Here is a 15203-nt window from a genome sequence, read left to right on the forward strand (position 1 = left end):
AAACTTCGTCTCTCATACTTTGGACATATTGTCAGGATGGACCAGTCACTGAAGAAGGATATCATGTTTGGTAAGGTGGAGGGTCAGAGAAAAAGCGGAATACCCCCAAAGAGATGTACTGGCCAAGTGGCATCATCGATGGACTCAAGCGTGGCAACAGTAGTGAGGATGGCCCAGGATCGGTCAGTGTTTCATTCTGCTGTGCATAAGGTCGCTACAGGTATTTAACAACTCGATGGCACGTAACAACAGCATCAACAACTGACGTGCGCTACCCATATACATCAACTTGTTGATTTTATAGATTTCTTTTATATCTGGTCATTTACTTTCTAGATAAACAACCATATAATCTTCAAATAAAGATACTCCCATGTCTTCTGTTCCAGAATTTCTAGTGATTATTTTTCTGCAATTAGAAAATTCTCAAAAACTGAGTTCAAAATGATGATGATAGCAAACATTTATATCTTATTTTGATGTTTATGAAATTGGCTTTACTATACACCATTTAATATTATGTTTTGGGTCCGTCTCTGGAAAATAATCTATAATGTTAACAAAATTTCCCTTTAATCCTATTTTTACTTAACAAGTTTTTGCTGAAAGTGTCTAAAGAATTATACCAAATGCTTTTAATACCTGTTAATATAATAATAAAGCACTTGACTTTTTCTTTTTAAATATGTAAGAATAAGTGTCTAAATAAATTTGCAAGTATTTCTTGAGTATGTTTTATGAATAAAAATGTATACTCAACACTAAAATAAACTGATGTTAGATAAGAACCATACCTAACTATTCAGGTTTACTTACAAATTCGACTTAAAGACAGATTTAGGAATGGAACCTATTCATATTCCAGACACTGCTTATATTTTATTTTACATTTTGGTAGAAAATCTTCCAGTTCCTCTAGGTTCTTCAGATCTATAGTCATAGTGTGTGCATACTGTCTTTTTTAAATGATTAGTTAAATCTCTGTATCTCCTTTCTTATTTCCCATCTATTTTTTTTTCTTAACCCAGCTTCCCAAGGGACTACTTTTTACCTGGAAAAGTTGACACACTTTTACTGTACTTTTTTTATTTTGGGAGTACTGTGGGAGGGCAAAGAGCAGATTTTTAGTTTCAATAAAAATTTATAAATCTCAGTTTGTATCTTTATTATAATTTCAATGCTATTTTCTGGATATTTTTGGTTATTACTCTTTTACTATGATTTTGAATACTTATTTATGCCTAAGTATTTTACTTTTAGTAATAAAAATATTAAAAGTTATAAATTCCCTATGAGTATAATATACTCCAACTAATTAATCTTTTGGAGATCTTTTTTATTGTTGTTGCTGTTCAGTGCCACTGAGCCAGTTCTAACTCATAACGACCATGTACAGGCTTTCCAAGGAGTGACTGGTGAGTTTGAACCCCTGACCTTGTGGTTCAAACTGACCTTGTAGTCCAGTGCTTTATCCCACAGCCCCACATCAGGACTATTTTGGAGATCTAGTCAACAGAAATAAAGATATTACATATAAGAATATATTTCTAAAAAATAAAAGTGCTATATATAAGAATATGGAGTCCTGGTATGGCACTGTAGGATAAGCACTGGCCTGCTTCTTGGAAGTTGAAACCCACCAGTTGCTTCTTGGAAACCCTATACTGTGTCACTATGAGTTTAAACCAACTAGATGGCACTTAACAGCACCATATAAGAATATAAGGTGAAGCAGATTATTTTCCATAGTTGTAAGTACAGATGTAGTGCTGTGGGTTAATGCACTGGACTGCAAGTTCAGTTTGAACTGCAAGGTTGGCGTTTCAAGCCCACCAGTCACTCTTGGAAACCCTATATGGGTCACTATGAGTTGTAACCAACTCGACAGCACTTAACAACAAAAACAAGTGAACAAACAAGCTGTACATAGCCTAAGTATTCATCAATAATGTAATGGTTGCCTAAGTTATATGACTGGCTCACTTGTTATTTAAATCTATATATACTGCTCTGGAAAAATGTTCATAAAATATTATTATGTGTGAATAAAGTTGAAAAATAATATGATTAATAGGAGTTCTGTTTAAATATATATTTATACATACATATATATAGGAGTCCTAGTGTGGCGCTGTGGGCTAATGAGACAGACTGCAAAGCCATTTGAACTGCAAGGTTGGTGGTTCAAGCTCACCAGCTGCTCCTTGGAAACCCTATACAGGGTTGCTATGGGTTGGAATCGACTCGACGGCACTTAACAACAACAAATGTATATATGTATATTGTTGTTGTTGTTAAGTACCGTGGAGTCGGTTCCGACTCATAGTGACCCTCCTGCACAGGGTTTCTGAGGCTGTAAATCTTTATGGGAGCAGAATGCCTCATCTTTCTCCCGTGGAACCACTGGTAGTTTCGAACTGCTGACCTTGAGGTTGGCAGCCCAACTCATAACTACTATGCTACCAGAGCACCTTATATATGTATGTATGTATGTATATATATAGAGAGAGAGAGAGAGAAAGAGAGAGAGAGAGAGAGTCCTGGTGTGGTGCTGTGGGTTAATGCACTGGACTGCAAAGTTGGTTTGAACTACAAGGTCAGAGGTTCAAGCTCACCAGACACCAGAAACCCTACACAGGGTTGCTCTGGGTGGTGTGACATGCAGTCGGTTCTGACTGTTGTTGTTAAGTACCATCAAGTCAGTTAACACCAACAACATATATACTGAGATTTCTGGTGTGACACTGTAGAATCAGCACTGAACTTTAAACCACAAGTTCAGTGGTTCAAATACACCAGCTGCTCCACTACAACAACATGTGTGTATATGTATATATGTATATGTATACGTATACACACACACACACACACATACATAGACATACACATATATATGTTGTGTTGTTGTTAAGTTCTGTCAAGTCAGTTCTGACTCATGATGACCTTGTATAGGGTTTCCCAGGAGCAGCTGGTGAGTTTGAACCATTGATCCTGCAGTTTAAACCAACCTTGAGGTTCAGGGCTTATCTTACAGCACCACACCAATACTTCATACAGATACATGTAAGTAAAACATACACAACACAAAGTATTTTTATTTTTGTATGTATTTAATATGTAATATATATATACATGTGTATGTGTGTGTCTTTATGTGCAACGTATATGTGAAAGTTAATATAATGAAATCTACTGGCTATATTAAAGGAACAGATCTGATGTGCTAGGAGGAGAATCTACTCCTGTTTGACGTCATCAAGAATTTATAACTTCTAAAAATTAAAAAGTATTTAAGTCAATGAATAAAGGTCTAATGATACTTCCACAAAATTTCTAGTATTAATTATGGTGGTGGTGGTGGTGGTGTGCCGAGCAGTCAGCTCTGACTCATAGTGACCATGGTACAGGGTTTCTGAGGCTGTAAATCTTTACGGGAGCAGAAAGCCTCATCTTTCTCCCACAGAACTGCTGGTAGTTTCAAACTGCTGACCTTGAGATTAGCAAGGTAAACAATCCAACTTGTAACCACTACATTATCAATGCTCCTTAGTATTGACTGAATCTATTTTTAAATTTAATCAATTAATCTACATGTATAACTTTTATCATGAAGTGAAAAATAGTTAATAGATCAAGGCCTACATTACTTTGATTTTCCGGCTGTTTTTGTTTTTCTTCTATAATGACAGTGTTAGTGTCTATTAAAACTCTGTGTTGCTAGTCTACGAAATCTTTTGTTATTGTTAAATGCTGTTGAGTCTGTTCTGATTCACAGCGACCCTGTATAGTGTTTCTGAGGAGAGGCTGGTGGGTTTGAACTGTCAGTCTCATGGTTCAAATTGACCTGTGCTTATCCCACACCGCCCAATAATTCCTTTCAAGAGTAATTTGTGAAGACCTGAAGTGATAAAAACACTAACCAAATATGAAAAGTTTCAATAAAGAAAAATGGGTGGGGGTACTCTTATTCCACAATAGAAAAGGAAAGCAATGCTAATTATTAGTTGTAAGAAGACAAAGGACGTATGACTAAGTTCATTTGTATATTGTACAAACCAAGGTGTTTGTGAAGTTAGTTAAAGCAAAAGTAAAACACCAAAACAATCAACAATACCTTTTCCTTGTAATGTTTTCTTGGTGGTGGCTTCATGGTAACAAGTAGATTCCTCCACATTGTGATCAGATTTTGAAGGACAGGAGAGTGAAGTATCTCCCCAAATAGAAGAGAAAGGCCCCTTTTCTGGGTGCAGTTGTCTTTCTTCAAATTCAGGTATGTAGTCAGATGTAGCCACTGGATTGAGGGGCAGAGCACCAGAATCTGATTCTGGAGAAGTTCTCAAACCCTTGGGTAGAAGCGATTGGGTAATATGCATGTGGTTATAGAAACTGTTTGAAGGTTGTTGGCATAAGAGATTATAAAGGAAGTCATGCTACTGAGTATTAGTTCCATGTAATACTCAGTTTGAAATAGTACCAACCTTTTGTCAGTGAAGATCCCTGAAAACCAAATTTTATTTGTTGGTTTACAGATGAGAATGCATAGCTCACAACAATTTACCATAGTACCATTGTAGTTAACAAAGATATCTAAGACATAGAGAAATAATTTCTTATATATTCACTATTTCCCATTAGTTAAACCAACAGCTGAGTATTAAAAGCACCATCATAAAATATGACAAATTGGATAATGCTCTTGGTTAGTTCATCAAATGAGTAGAGAAAACCATTTAAACTACAACAATCTATCAAGTTGAGTAATAATTCAGGAGATAGATGGGAACTATTGCAGTTATTTCCACCTAGGGCATAGAACCTGGAGACAGAAAAATCATTGTCATCAATAAGTTGTAGTGATAATGATGCAGCACAGCACTGAAAGTCAGAAAATGGTCAAGGGCGCTCACCTTTCGCTCTAGACTGTCCTCTCCATCTGTGGAACTGACACTGTCATACAGTCTTGTCCTGGAAGGCCTTTGGCGTTTGTTCTTCACAGAGAGCTGGGCCCGAGTTTTCAGTGCCTTTGAATCCAGGCGCTCTGTCTCTGGAACTGCTTCACTGAAGTCTAAGAAAAGGATACGGCAAGATAATTAGTGAGAGAAACCTTTGGAGAGGATTGACAATGAGACCCTAGATCCTAGTAACACACCAGTAATAAATCTCAAGATTATCAGTAACACCAGGCAAGAGACAGGTGACCACCATGGAAGCCTGTGATATGTCACAGGTAACAAAGGAAGCAGTGAGATTTGGGACACAGTGTACAATGCCAACAGGAGGAAATCAACACTAATTCTAAAGATAACCAAGGCAGCAACAAACTATAACATCCAAAGGTAAAAGAGCATAAAACCTTCCTACAATGTAAGTACAGAGAGCAAGGATTTGTATTTGCATGCTTGAGTGTCTGATGAACAAAAATATAAGGGGAGGCCACTCGGATATCCAGGTTCAGGTTCAGAGATCTCAAAAGTCAAGGACAAAAACCTATAGAAATCAGTTTGCAAGGTCAAATGTAGGCAACATAAGGTGGCCATCAGCATAAACACTACTTGAGTTAATTTGTTTCTAAAGCAAAATTTAATTAGCTGTAAAGATTGATGTGCCATGTTGGTCTTTTTTAGTTTTTTTCCACTTAAAACAGAATTTCTGAACATTCAGCTTCCTCTTTGAACCTCTAGAAAGAACACCAAACAATTAATCTCAACAGCAAATTTAAGGAAATAAACACATTAAATAAGGTTAGATTGTCAAAACAATGAGCACTTAATTTAGTTGTGTTAATGGAGTAAGCATGGAAGCACAGGGGTTCTGTAGGATAAGTACTGGACTGCTAAGCACAACGTCAGCAGTTCAAGTCCACCAGCTGCTCTACAGGACAAAGATGAGGCTTTCTACTCCTGCAAAGATTTAGTTTCAGAAACCCTGTATATGTGCCTGCATACACATATCTGTGGAGTCTTGGTGTGGCACTGTGGGATAAAGCACTGGGCCGCAAGGTTGATTTGGATCCCGAGGTCAGCAGTTTAAACTCACCAGGTGCTCCTTAGAAACCCTGTAAAGTATTGTTATGAGTCAGAACTCACTTGATGGCACTGAACAATAACAACACATCTGTATTTACATGTATATAGAATACTTCTATCTGTTCCTGCATACATATACACTTGTACCTACCCATACAGCTAAATGTCTATACCCATCCACATGTAGTCATACATTCATTTTCAGTCTTTTATTGGAGTTGTTGCCATTTCATTTATGTCAGATTCATTAGTATAGACATTTGTTTCTCTTGACTGTGTCTCAGTGACATCATTTACTTTGGTCATGCACTGCTGACTACATCCACATTTAATACCACTTTGCCCATTACTAAAACAACAATTCTCTACAATCTAATGTGTGCTTCCATCTCCTCTCCATAGCTCCCTGGTAACCAGATATTTTTTTTTTAGCGCTTGAATAGAATTTGTGTCAATTCTTCTCTGAATGTTTGCTAAAGTTCTCCACTGTAGCCATCTGGTTCTGGGCATTTTTTGTTGACAGTTTTGTGATTCAGAAAATTAACGTGTACTGTATCAATGGAATAGAAAACTATTCTGATAATATCATTATTTCAGGTAGTCTCTTTTCATATTATTATTATAAGGTGTGCTCTATATAAGTCCCATTTTAAAACGAAAAAAGGAAGCACCATAGGTGCTTCTACTTACAAAACCTATCACTTAATATACAGTTCTAACAAACAAAAGAAACCTATTTCCCCTGCAGATACAGGCACTGAATGATAGTATTTGCAAACCGTTCTAGTCCTGGTGCAGGATAATGCACTGGACCGCAATTTCAGCTTGAACTGCAAGGTCAGCTTTGTTCTGTCTGATGATATGGAACTTCTTCATTCTCTTTTCACACATGTAGTCTTTTTCATTCTTATTTTCCATCTGGTGAGGGCCACATGTATAGCTACTGTTATGTTGTTGAAAAGGGTTTTACCAATGAATAGGCTGTTAGTCTTGCAAAATTTCTATCATGTGAACTAGAAACGCTGCACAGTTTCTATCACCAAGGTCATATTTTCCAATTACCAATCCTTCCTCTTTGTTTCCAACATGTGCATTCCAATCAATGCCTCTTGGCTGCATGTTTGATCAATTTCAGACTGCAGAAGTTGGTAAAAAGTCTTTAATTTCTTCATCTTAGGCATTAGTGATGGGTACATAAATTTGAATAGTAGTCATATTAACTAGTCTTCCTTATAAACATAAAAAGTTATTAGCCTATCACTGACAATATTGTACTTTAGGATAGATCTTGAAATGTTATTTTTGATGATGAATGTGATATTATTTCGTTTTAATTTGTCAATCCCAGCATAATATACCATATGATTCTCCAATCTAACATGGCTAATATCAGTCCATTTCCACTCACTAATGCCTAAAATATTGATCTTCAAGTATTTCACTTAATTTTTGGTAACTTTCAATTTTTCCAGATTCATATTTCATACTATTTAGGTTCAGATTATTAATGGATGTTTGCAATGGCTGCTTCTCATTTTAAGTGAGGCCACATCAGTAAAGTCCTGGTTTGGCACTGTAGGATCAGCACTGGGCAGCTAATCACAACGCTGGTGGTTTAAAACCTCCAACTGCTCCTTGAAAACTTTATACAGCGTCAATATGAGTCAGAACTAATTCAATAGTACTTAATAACAATACATCAGTAAAAATGGTCCCAAAAGCTTTGTTCAATCCACATCATTAAAGTCAACTGCCTTAAGAAGGCAGCTTTTCCCCAGTCATATGTGTATCCCAGAGTCCTGGTATGGCACTGTGATTAATGCACTGGACTGCCAGGTTGGTTTGAACTGCAAGGTCAGTGGTTCAAGCTCAATAGTCCCTCCTTGGAAACCCCCTATAAAGGGACAGAACCCACTCAATGGCACTTAACCACAACATGTGTATCCCACCTGAATGTAGAGACCATCTCAATAATGAATTTGACACATTTAAGACTAATGCTTGAAGGCATATGAGTTGTGGGATGACATCAAAGACATAAAAGAAGAAATCAAAAGATCGTTGAAAAGGAGGAAAAGACAAGGCCATAATGGCAGTCAGAAGGGGCTCAGAAACTAGCTTTTGAATGTAAAATTAAGAGTTTAGTAACTGTGATAATCAGAAGAAAATAAACCTTATAAACTATTGTTTACTTATATTGTTGTTGTTAAGTGCTGTCAAGTCAGTTCCGACTTACAGAGACCCTGAACAGCTCTGCTGAGAAGCAGCTGGTAGGTTTGAACCACTGACCTTGTGATTAGCAGCCCATGCTTATCCTACAGTGCCATTCCAAGAAATACCATATAGATAAAGTAAGAGTATAGTCAGGTGTTCTGAAATACCTGCAAGTTTGATATGTGAAGTATTTTCTGTTTGGATTGTACCCTCTAAAATACAAAGCACTGTCGTATACCTTATCTCATTGGTTCCGCAAAACAAACCAGGGTCAAGAATGACTATCCCACTCTTCAGCTCAGGGAGCTTAAGTAACTTGTCCTTACCTCACGTCTGTCTGATTGAGGAACTGATATGAGCATTTTAGTTGTCTGGTTCCTAGAATTTTTTATCATGGATAATAAAAAATACCATCAACAGATTTCAATGCTGTTAAGAGTTCAGTGTTTTAGGGTATGAAAGCACACAGAAATCCACTCCTCCAACAGGTGACATGAAAAACACCATTAATCTTCTAATATGCGATCAAATACATACCAAATGCCATCCAGTCAATTCTGACTCACTGTGAGGTTTTTTGAGACTATAAATCTTTACAGGAAAAGGTAATCTCATTTTTCTCTTGTGGAGAGGCTGGTGGGTTTGAACAGTCAACTTGTAGTCTGTTGTTGTTTAAGTGCCACTGAGTCAGTTCTAACCCATAGTGAGTGACCCTTTATAGGGTTTCCGTGGAGTGGCTGGTGAGCTTGAACTACCAACCTTGTGGTTCAAACAGACATTGAAGTCGAGCACATTAACCCACGCACCACACCAGGACTCCAACCTTGTAGTTTGTTATTGCTGTTATGTGCCGTGGAGTCAATTCCAACTCATAGCAACCCTGTACAGGGTTTCCGGGTTTGTAAACCTTTATGGGAGCAGAAAGCCTCATCTTTCTCCCGTGGAACAGCTGGTAGTTTCGAACTGCCAACCATGAGACTATAGTTTAGTATCCTAATAATTACCCTCCAGCACCACCAGCACTCCTTATATATGAGACACAGCAATTCTAAAAAAGGGAGACATGACGAATATCATAAGAGTCTCACAGAAGAAATCACTACCAAAGACACTGTGAGCAACAATGTCCCTTAGGATTATTAGCTAAGGGAGAAGTGAGCAGATAGAAGGAAAATGTGTATCTTGCTAGACTTCTTTCTGCTGTGAATAACAAGAAGGATGATCTATTTGACAGCTACAAGCTACCTTTCCCATCCTATCACATAAGAATCAGAATATTATAACCCAAAAGAATCTATGGATTCTATCTTATTTCTCCAATAAGAGGACTCAGGTTCAAAGTAGGTTGCTAACTGTATACTAATTTCCATCACACAATAACCTGCAGAAGAGCTTGGATACAGCTCAGTCTTCAGAACTCTATGCTTATTTTAAGTCACTCTCAAGTCACCATCTTCTGCCTTCTTCAAACTCTCTTTTTAGTTCTACAGTCCTTCTTCAAATTCTCTTTTGAGTTCTTATGGTCCAAACAAAGCTAAAAGCCAGGAAAAAAAATTTAACAAAATTCCCTGAAGTATATAGCATCAGAAATTTAAAATAAAGCAAAAACTGAGAGGTTTCATTTGGCTTTCTATTTATCCAAGGAATACAAAATTTTACATAAAAAGCATTCGCTGTCAGTTTTGTGGATGACAGTGTGGCAGGAGAAATCTAACCGGCTGAATACTTCTGAGTGATGTGCTGCTAAATGCGGAGGTTTAGGTGGTCATGTTCTTGCACTGTTACTCTTCCTTAGGAAAAGGAACTTAACTAGTAATATGACACTTCTCTTATAAATTCTAGACTTCGGGCTCTTCCTCTACCCCTTCTCTTGTTAGTTTGTCCAGAAGGGTCAAAGGAAATTTGCCTTTTCTCCTTCTGCTTTCCTCTCTATTCTTTCTTTTAGACACTCCTGTGTCTGAAATGGAGTCCTGGTATGGCGCTATGGGTTAATGCATCAGACTGCAAAGCCGTTAGAACTGCAAGGTTGGCAGTTCAAGCTCACCAGCTGCTCCTCGGAAACCCTATACAGGGTCGCTATGGGTCTGAATCGACTCGACGGCACTTAACAACAACAAATGTCTGAAATAGCCTCTCTCTAACTCAAATGCAACTAGAAACACACAAGAAGAGCAATTTCAAGTAAATCAGTATAAACATTCACAAATAAAGAAAAATATCAAGTACCCAACAGTACAGTTTTGAGTGGGTGGGACTGAAACTGACTATACCTGCATTTTAAGACTAGTTTCAATATAGCTTCAAATTGGATTCTTTTAAAGAATTTAATGTATTCGATTATGAGTTTAGCAACTGTTATGAAAAATGCCCTGTGAAATTATGATGTTATATATCATATTACACCAAGGCCAGTTCCCTACAGTAGTGCTGTGAGTCATTTCATTTTTTCACTCGATTGACGTTATTTTTGACGTAAATGGACGGATGCCATGGATCAGATACAGGCGGCTAGGAAACTAGGGGAATGGAGCGGCATAACAATGGGTCCGCTCTGCATTTTTATGTGCATTATTCCTTCCAAATCAGTGGGACAAGAAACAGTCACACCTCATCCTATTACTCTGCCTTGCTCATGCTATTATCCTCTGAAATGCTGAGAATAATGAGGCACTCAGTGGCATTTTTCACTTGAACTATATCTGCATATCATTCACAGTCGCTGAAAGTTCAGAAAAGACAGGCCCACTGGGGTTTGGGCTGATAAATATCACACTCAGGAGGTTGGTTTCTGCCTCTCAGAGAGGCAGTGTAAATAATCACCAAAGGGAAGAGCTGGAGTTACTCGTCTTTGAATAGAATCCAGAAAAAAAGGCTCTGTCTTTAATGGGACAAGTTACTTAACCTCTCTGTCCCTCAGCATCCTCGACTGGAAAACATGCATGATAGTAACATAATAATATCTGCATTTTCATGATGAATAAATGCATTAATGGATGTAAAAGTACTTAGTGGAGTGAGCAGTACATAAAAAGCACTCAATAAATGTTTTTATTTACTGACATGAAAAGGTCAGTAAGACATTATTAAGTGACTAAAGCAAATTGCAGAATATTAAAAAAAAAATTTTAAAGTAGCAACATAAAATGCACTTCTTAATAGAAAATGTATGCATATAGTTGCAGACAAAAAAGAATTGCAAAGATCTACTTCATACTGATAATGGTGTTTACCTGCAAAGAAAATACTAGGAGATTTTAGGCAAAGTCTACTTTCATCTTATTTGTCATGTTTAAACTTATTTACAATGTATTTTGTACTGAAGGATCCATAGTAGCGCACTGGATTAATCACTGTGCAGGTAACCACATGATTGCTGGCTCAAACCCACCAGCCACTCTGCAGGATAAAGATGAGGCTGTGTGCTCCTATAAAGATTTACAGTCTTGGAAATGCTGTGGAGCAGCTCTACACTGACCTATAGAATCATTAGATATTGGGATCAACTTGATGGTAGTAGAAAACATGCTGGGTAGGCGACTTCCAGAACTGCACAGTATGATATAGAAGCTTCCCTGGTTACTATAGGAAAGATTCAGAGCTATGTTTGACTGAAATCTTGGTGAAAGTAACCAGTCTTCTTAACAGGAAAGCATCTTGTGGCTCTGGGAAATATTAGAAAACATGAGGAAACCCAAGCCTTATGATACTTGTATGTATACTTTACTAAACACATATGACTTTCTTATGTCTTTGGAAAGACTGTCACTGAACCAGAGATAGAATAAACTTACAAATGTAATGTTAAGTGTTTGTAAGTCTGTAGCTTGCAAACAGAAATGAACTATTATTCAACGGACCCTTAAAACTGATTTGTAAGTTAATTTAATAATTTAAAGATTTAGGTTGCTGGTAATGTACCCTGAAGAAATCAAACATTAATTTCAAAACCAAAGTAAACATCTGAATGATTTTCTTCAACACTCAAAAACTCAACCACAAGAGAATACCTATGTTTCTAATACATCTTAGGTTTCCTTGGAAGTGAAATGAATTTCCTATACATCTCAAGACACAATTATTTTTCAGCATTGAAGTAGAACAAATTACTCTGTGTCTACCTAAAGGAATTCCGTCATACCCTGATGTTAATGCCCTGCATTATAAGAAAAAAAACCCTAAGGGTTTTAATGCTTTAATTACTGAGACAATATGGTTGGCATTGAACCATCTGCTACACGGCTGCTCAAAACAGTACACATGGGTAAATTACTGGTTCTCGTCCTCCTCAGAAAGATCCCCCTAAGACGCTAAGCAAAAAATCTGAGGTTTTAACTCACAAGCCGATCTACAGGAAGATTTGGCAATCTACTACTATAAAAACGAGGGAAACCCAATGGGGCAGCAGGGCAGTTCTAGTCTGTTCTATAAGGTTACTATGAGTCGGTACTGACTTGATGGCAATGGCTTTGGTTTTGCTTTGCTTAACGCTTCTCAGTATTAATTTTCCACTGTGACCTCTGTGATCAATGGTGTTTGCCTCTTCTCTGCTAGATAGTGTAAGCAAAATCTGTGACCCACCTCTATAGAAGCTCATGGCATGCCTCACATATACAAACCATATTACATGCACCATTTTCTCTTTCCTACTTTTCCCCCATCCTGATTTCCAAACCTATTCTTTTCAGTCTAGTTTTCCTTAATATAAACACATGATATGTTGTCATCTAAATAATTAGAATTTCTCAGCAAACCAGACCGTACTTCTAACATGTAGAAACTCTGAAATAAAGCTGTCTTGTGAAGTTTCCTTGAAAAGGAGCTAGAATGCACACTTAGGTTAAAATTATCTCGACTTCCAGAAGATCAAAATCTCCTCATAGTTCTACTGAGTCGAAAATTATCCAGAGTCTGGCTGTACAATTCATTTTAAACAACATTTAGAAAAGGCAAATACACCATTTTTCGACATAATCTCCTTGCTTTTTAATACTTTGTCCATCTGTCAACAAGCTTTCATAATCCCTTATTAAAAAATGTTTTAGCCTGAGCTGCGAGCCACAAATAAATCTCTGTCTTCACTTCTTCATCAGAGGTGAGTTTTCGTCCTCAAAGGGACCAAACAGGTGAAAGTCTGTTGGAGCAAGATCAGGACTATAGGAAGGATGCTTTAACACCTCAAAACAAAGTTTTTGCAGAGTGTCAAGAGTGTAGGCAGAGGTGTGTGGCTATGTATTGTCATGCAAGATCACAATCCCCTTGGACAGCAGTCCTCTGCATTTCATCCTAAATTTAGGCTTCAGTTCTTCAGTGAGTATCTCACTCTAACAAGCACTGTTGATTGTTTAACATCTTTTCCTGATACTGTTCCAAAACTAACCTTTGAGGATCCCATAAAATTGTAAGCATCGGTTTTCTAGCTGATGGTCGACTTTCAAACTTTTTCTAGGTTGATGATTGAGGATATGTTTCCATTCTATACTCTGCCGTTTACTATCAGGCTTTTAGTGATGAATCCATGTCTCATCACCACTAATGATTTTTTTAAAGAAACATTTACATTCCTTCGAGTATCGGTCTAAGTTTTGTTTGCAGATGTCCAAACGCTTCTGTTTATTCTCTTCTGTGAGTTGTTTTGGTGCCCATCTCACACAAGCTTTTTCAAAACCCAAGTCTATCGTGGATTATTTCATAGGCAGAGGCATGGCTGATTTACTAATTATTTGCCACATAATCCACTGTCACTCATCTATCCAACAGAATTCTTTCTCGTGCACATACAATGTTATCATCAGCCATGGACGTGGATGTGCATTTTAATATAACCAGAGTGTAGATAATTTTTGACTCACCCTCGTATAATGGTGAAAGTACATCTATCATGTGTAAACAGCATTTTGAGTTTTTCGTATTAATACACACAGCAAGCATACTTAAGAATACTTCCAACATAAATATAATTTAGTCAACTTGCTAATTTTATATTCCTGAAATGAACAAAAAATTAGCAAGCTGGAGCTCATTCTGACTAGGAACTTTTTATCAATACAATTTTAGATATCTTCAAGTACTAAGGTATGTCTCGGTATGACTTAAAGAACTTATGAAGATGCAGTGAGAAATGTGAACCAAAGAGAGCTGCCATTTTACAAATGAACATCTCCTTTGAAATATCTCAACAATTTGGCAACAACAGTCTTAATGACTTACATGTAGATAGAGAAATAACATGTAAAACTAGACAAGCAATTTAGGTGCTGGGCTTTTCGAATAAGAGGACAGAGTTTGACCTTAATGATATGCCAGAAAATAATCAATAAATATTGACTTCTCATTCATCTGGCTTGTTCATTAAACACTTTCCATAATGACTTAACAGGAATGTTCAATCTTTAATTAGTGCATTTCATTTCAATAATATTTTATGTCCAAAATTATTTATTGGGGATTCAAAATAATTTTAATTATTTATTTAGGGAAAGTAAAACTTGTAAAAGCTTACTTAGAAGTGTTTATCTGCATGCATGATAAAAAAGTTTTAATCTACTTCAGAATTCTTTCAACCCACCCCTCACTCCCAGTTTAAAACTAAACAATGTGACAGCAAGGAGTAATTACCTCATTGCTCTTGCGGGAGATACTTCTGATAATGTAATGTAAGCATTCACTTTCCTTTTAACGACTTTCAATTTAATGAGTGCTAGCTGTAACCATGTCTTTAACCTTAGTTTAAATTTTGGGACCAAATGCTGAAGTAAATTCTTAATATACTCTCAGGCTTATCAGAAAATAAATCAGAAGTTATGGTAGGAGTAGGGCCTGGCCCCATAGTGGCAGGTGTCTGGAAAGAGGCACTAACACAGAAGGCTTAAGAGGAAAGCAAAAAGGGCAGAGGCAACACATGGCTACACCCTCAGCAGAAAAAACATTCCTTAGAGGACTCCGGTGTTCTCAGGGACTTCTTCA

At 37.1% G+C, this 15203-nt stretch overlaps 1 protein-coding gene across 4 annotated transcripts in view; it reads right to left on the reverse strand.

Annotated features, from left to right (window-relative positions):
• The window catches only part of PPP1R9A (protein phosphatase 1, regulatory subunit 9A), a 445759-nt gene that overhangs the window by 36001 nt on the left and 394555 nt on the right, over positions 1-15203 (reverse strand). For 2 of the 4 annotated variants that reach the window (XM_006834279.1, XM_006834278.1), the window contains exon 11: positions 4908-5065. In XM_006834279.1, coding sequence (XP_006834342.1) covers positions 4908-5065 — 158 coding nt within the window. Of the gene's footprint in view, positions 1-4114; positions 4400-4907; positions 5066-15203 lie in introns of all 4 variants that reach the window. The other 2 variants (XM_006834277.1, XM_006834276.1) reach the window with 2 other exon arrangements.

Source organism: Chrysochloris asiatica, unplaced genomic scaffold (assembly GCF_000296735.1).
Source record: "Chrysochloris asiatica unplaced genomic scaffold, ChrAsi1.0 scaffold00010, whole genome shotgun sequence".
Taxonomy (NCBI): Eukaryota; Metazoa; Chordata; class Mammalia; order Afrosoricida; family Chrysochloridae; genus Chrysochloris; species Chrysochloris asiatica.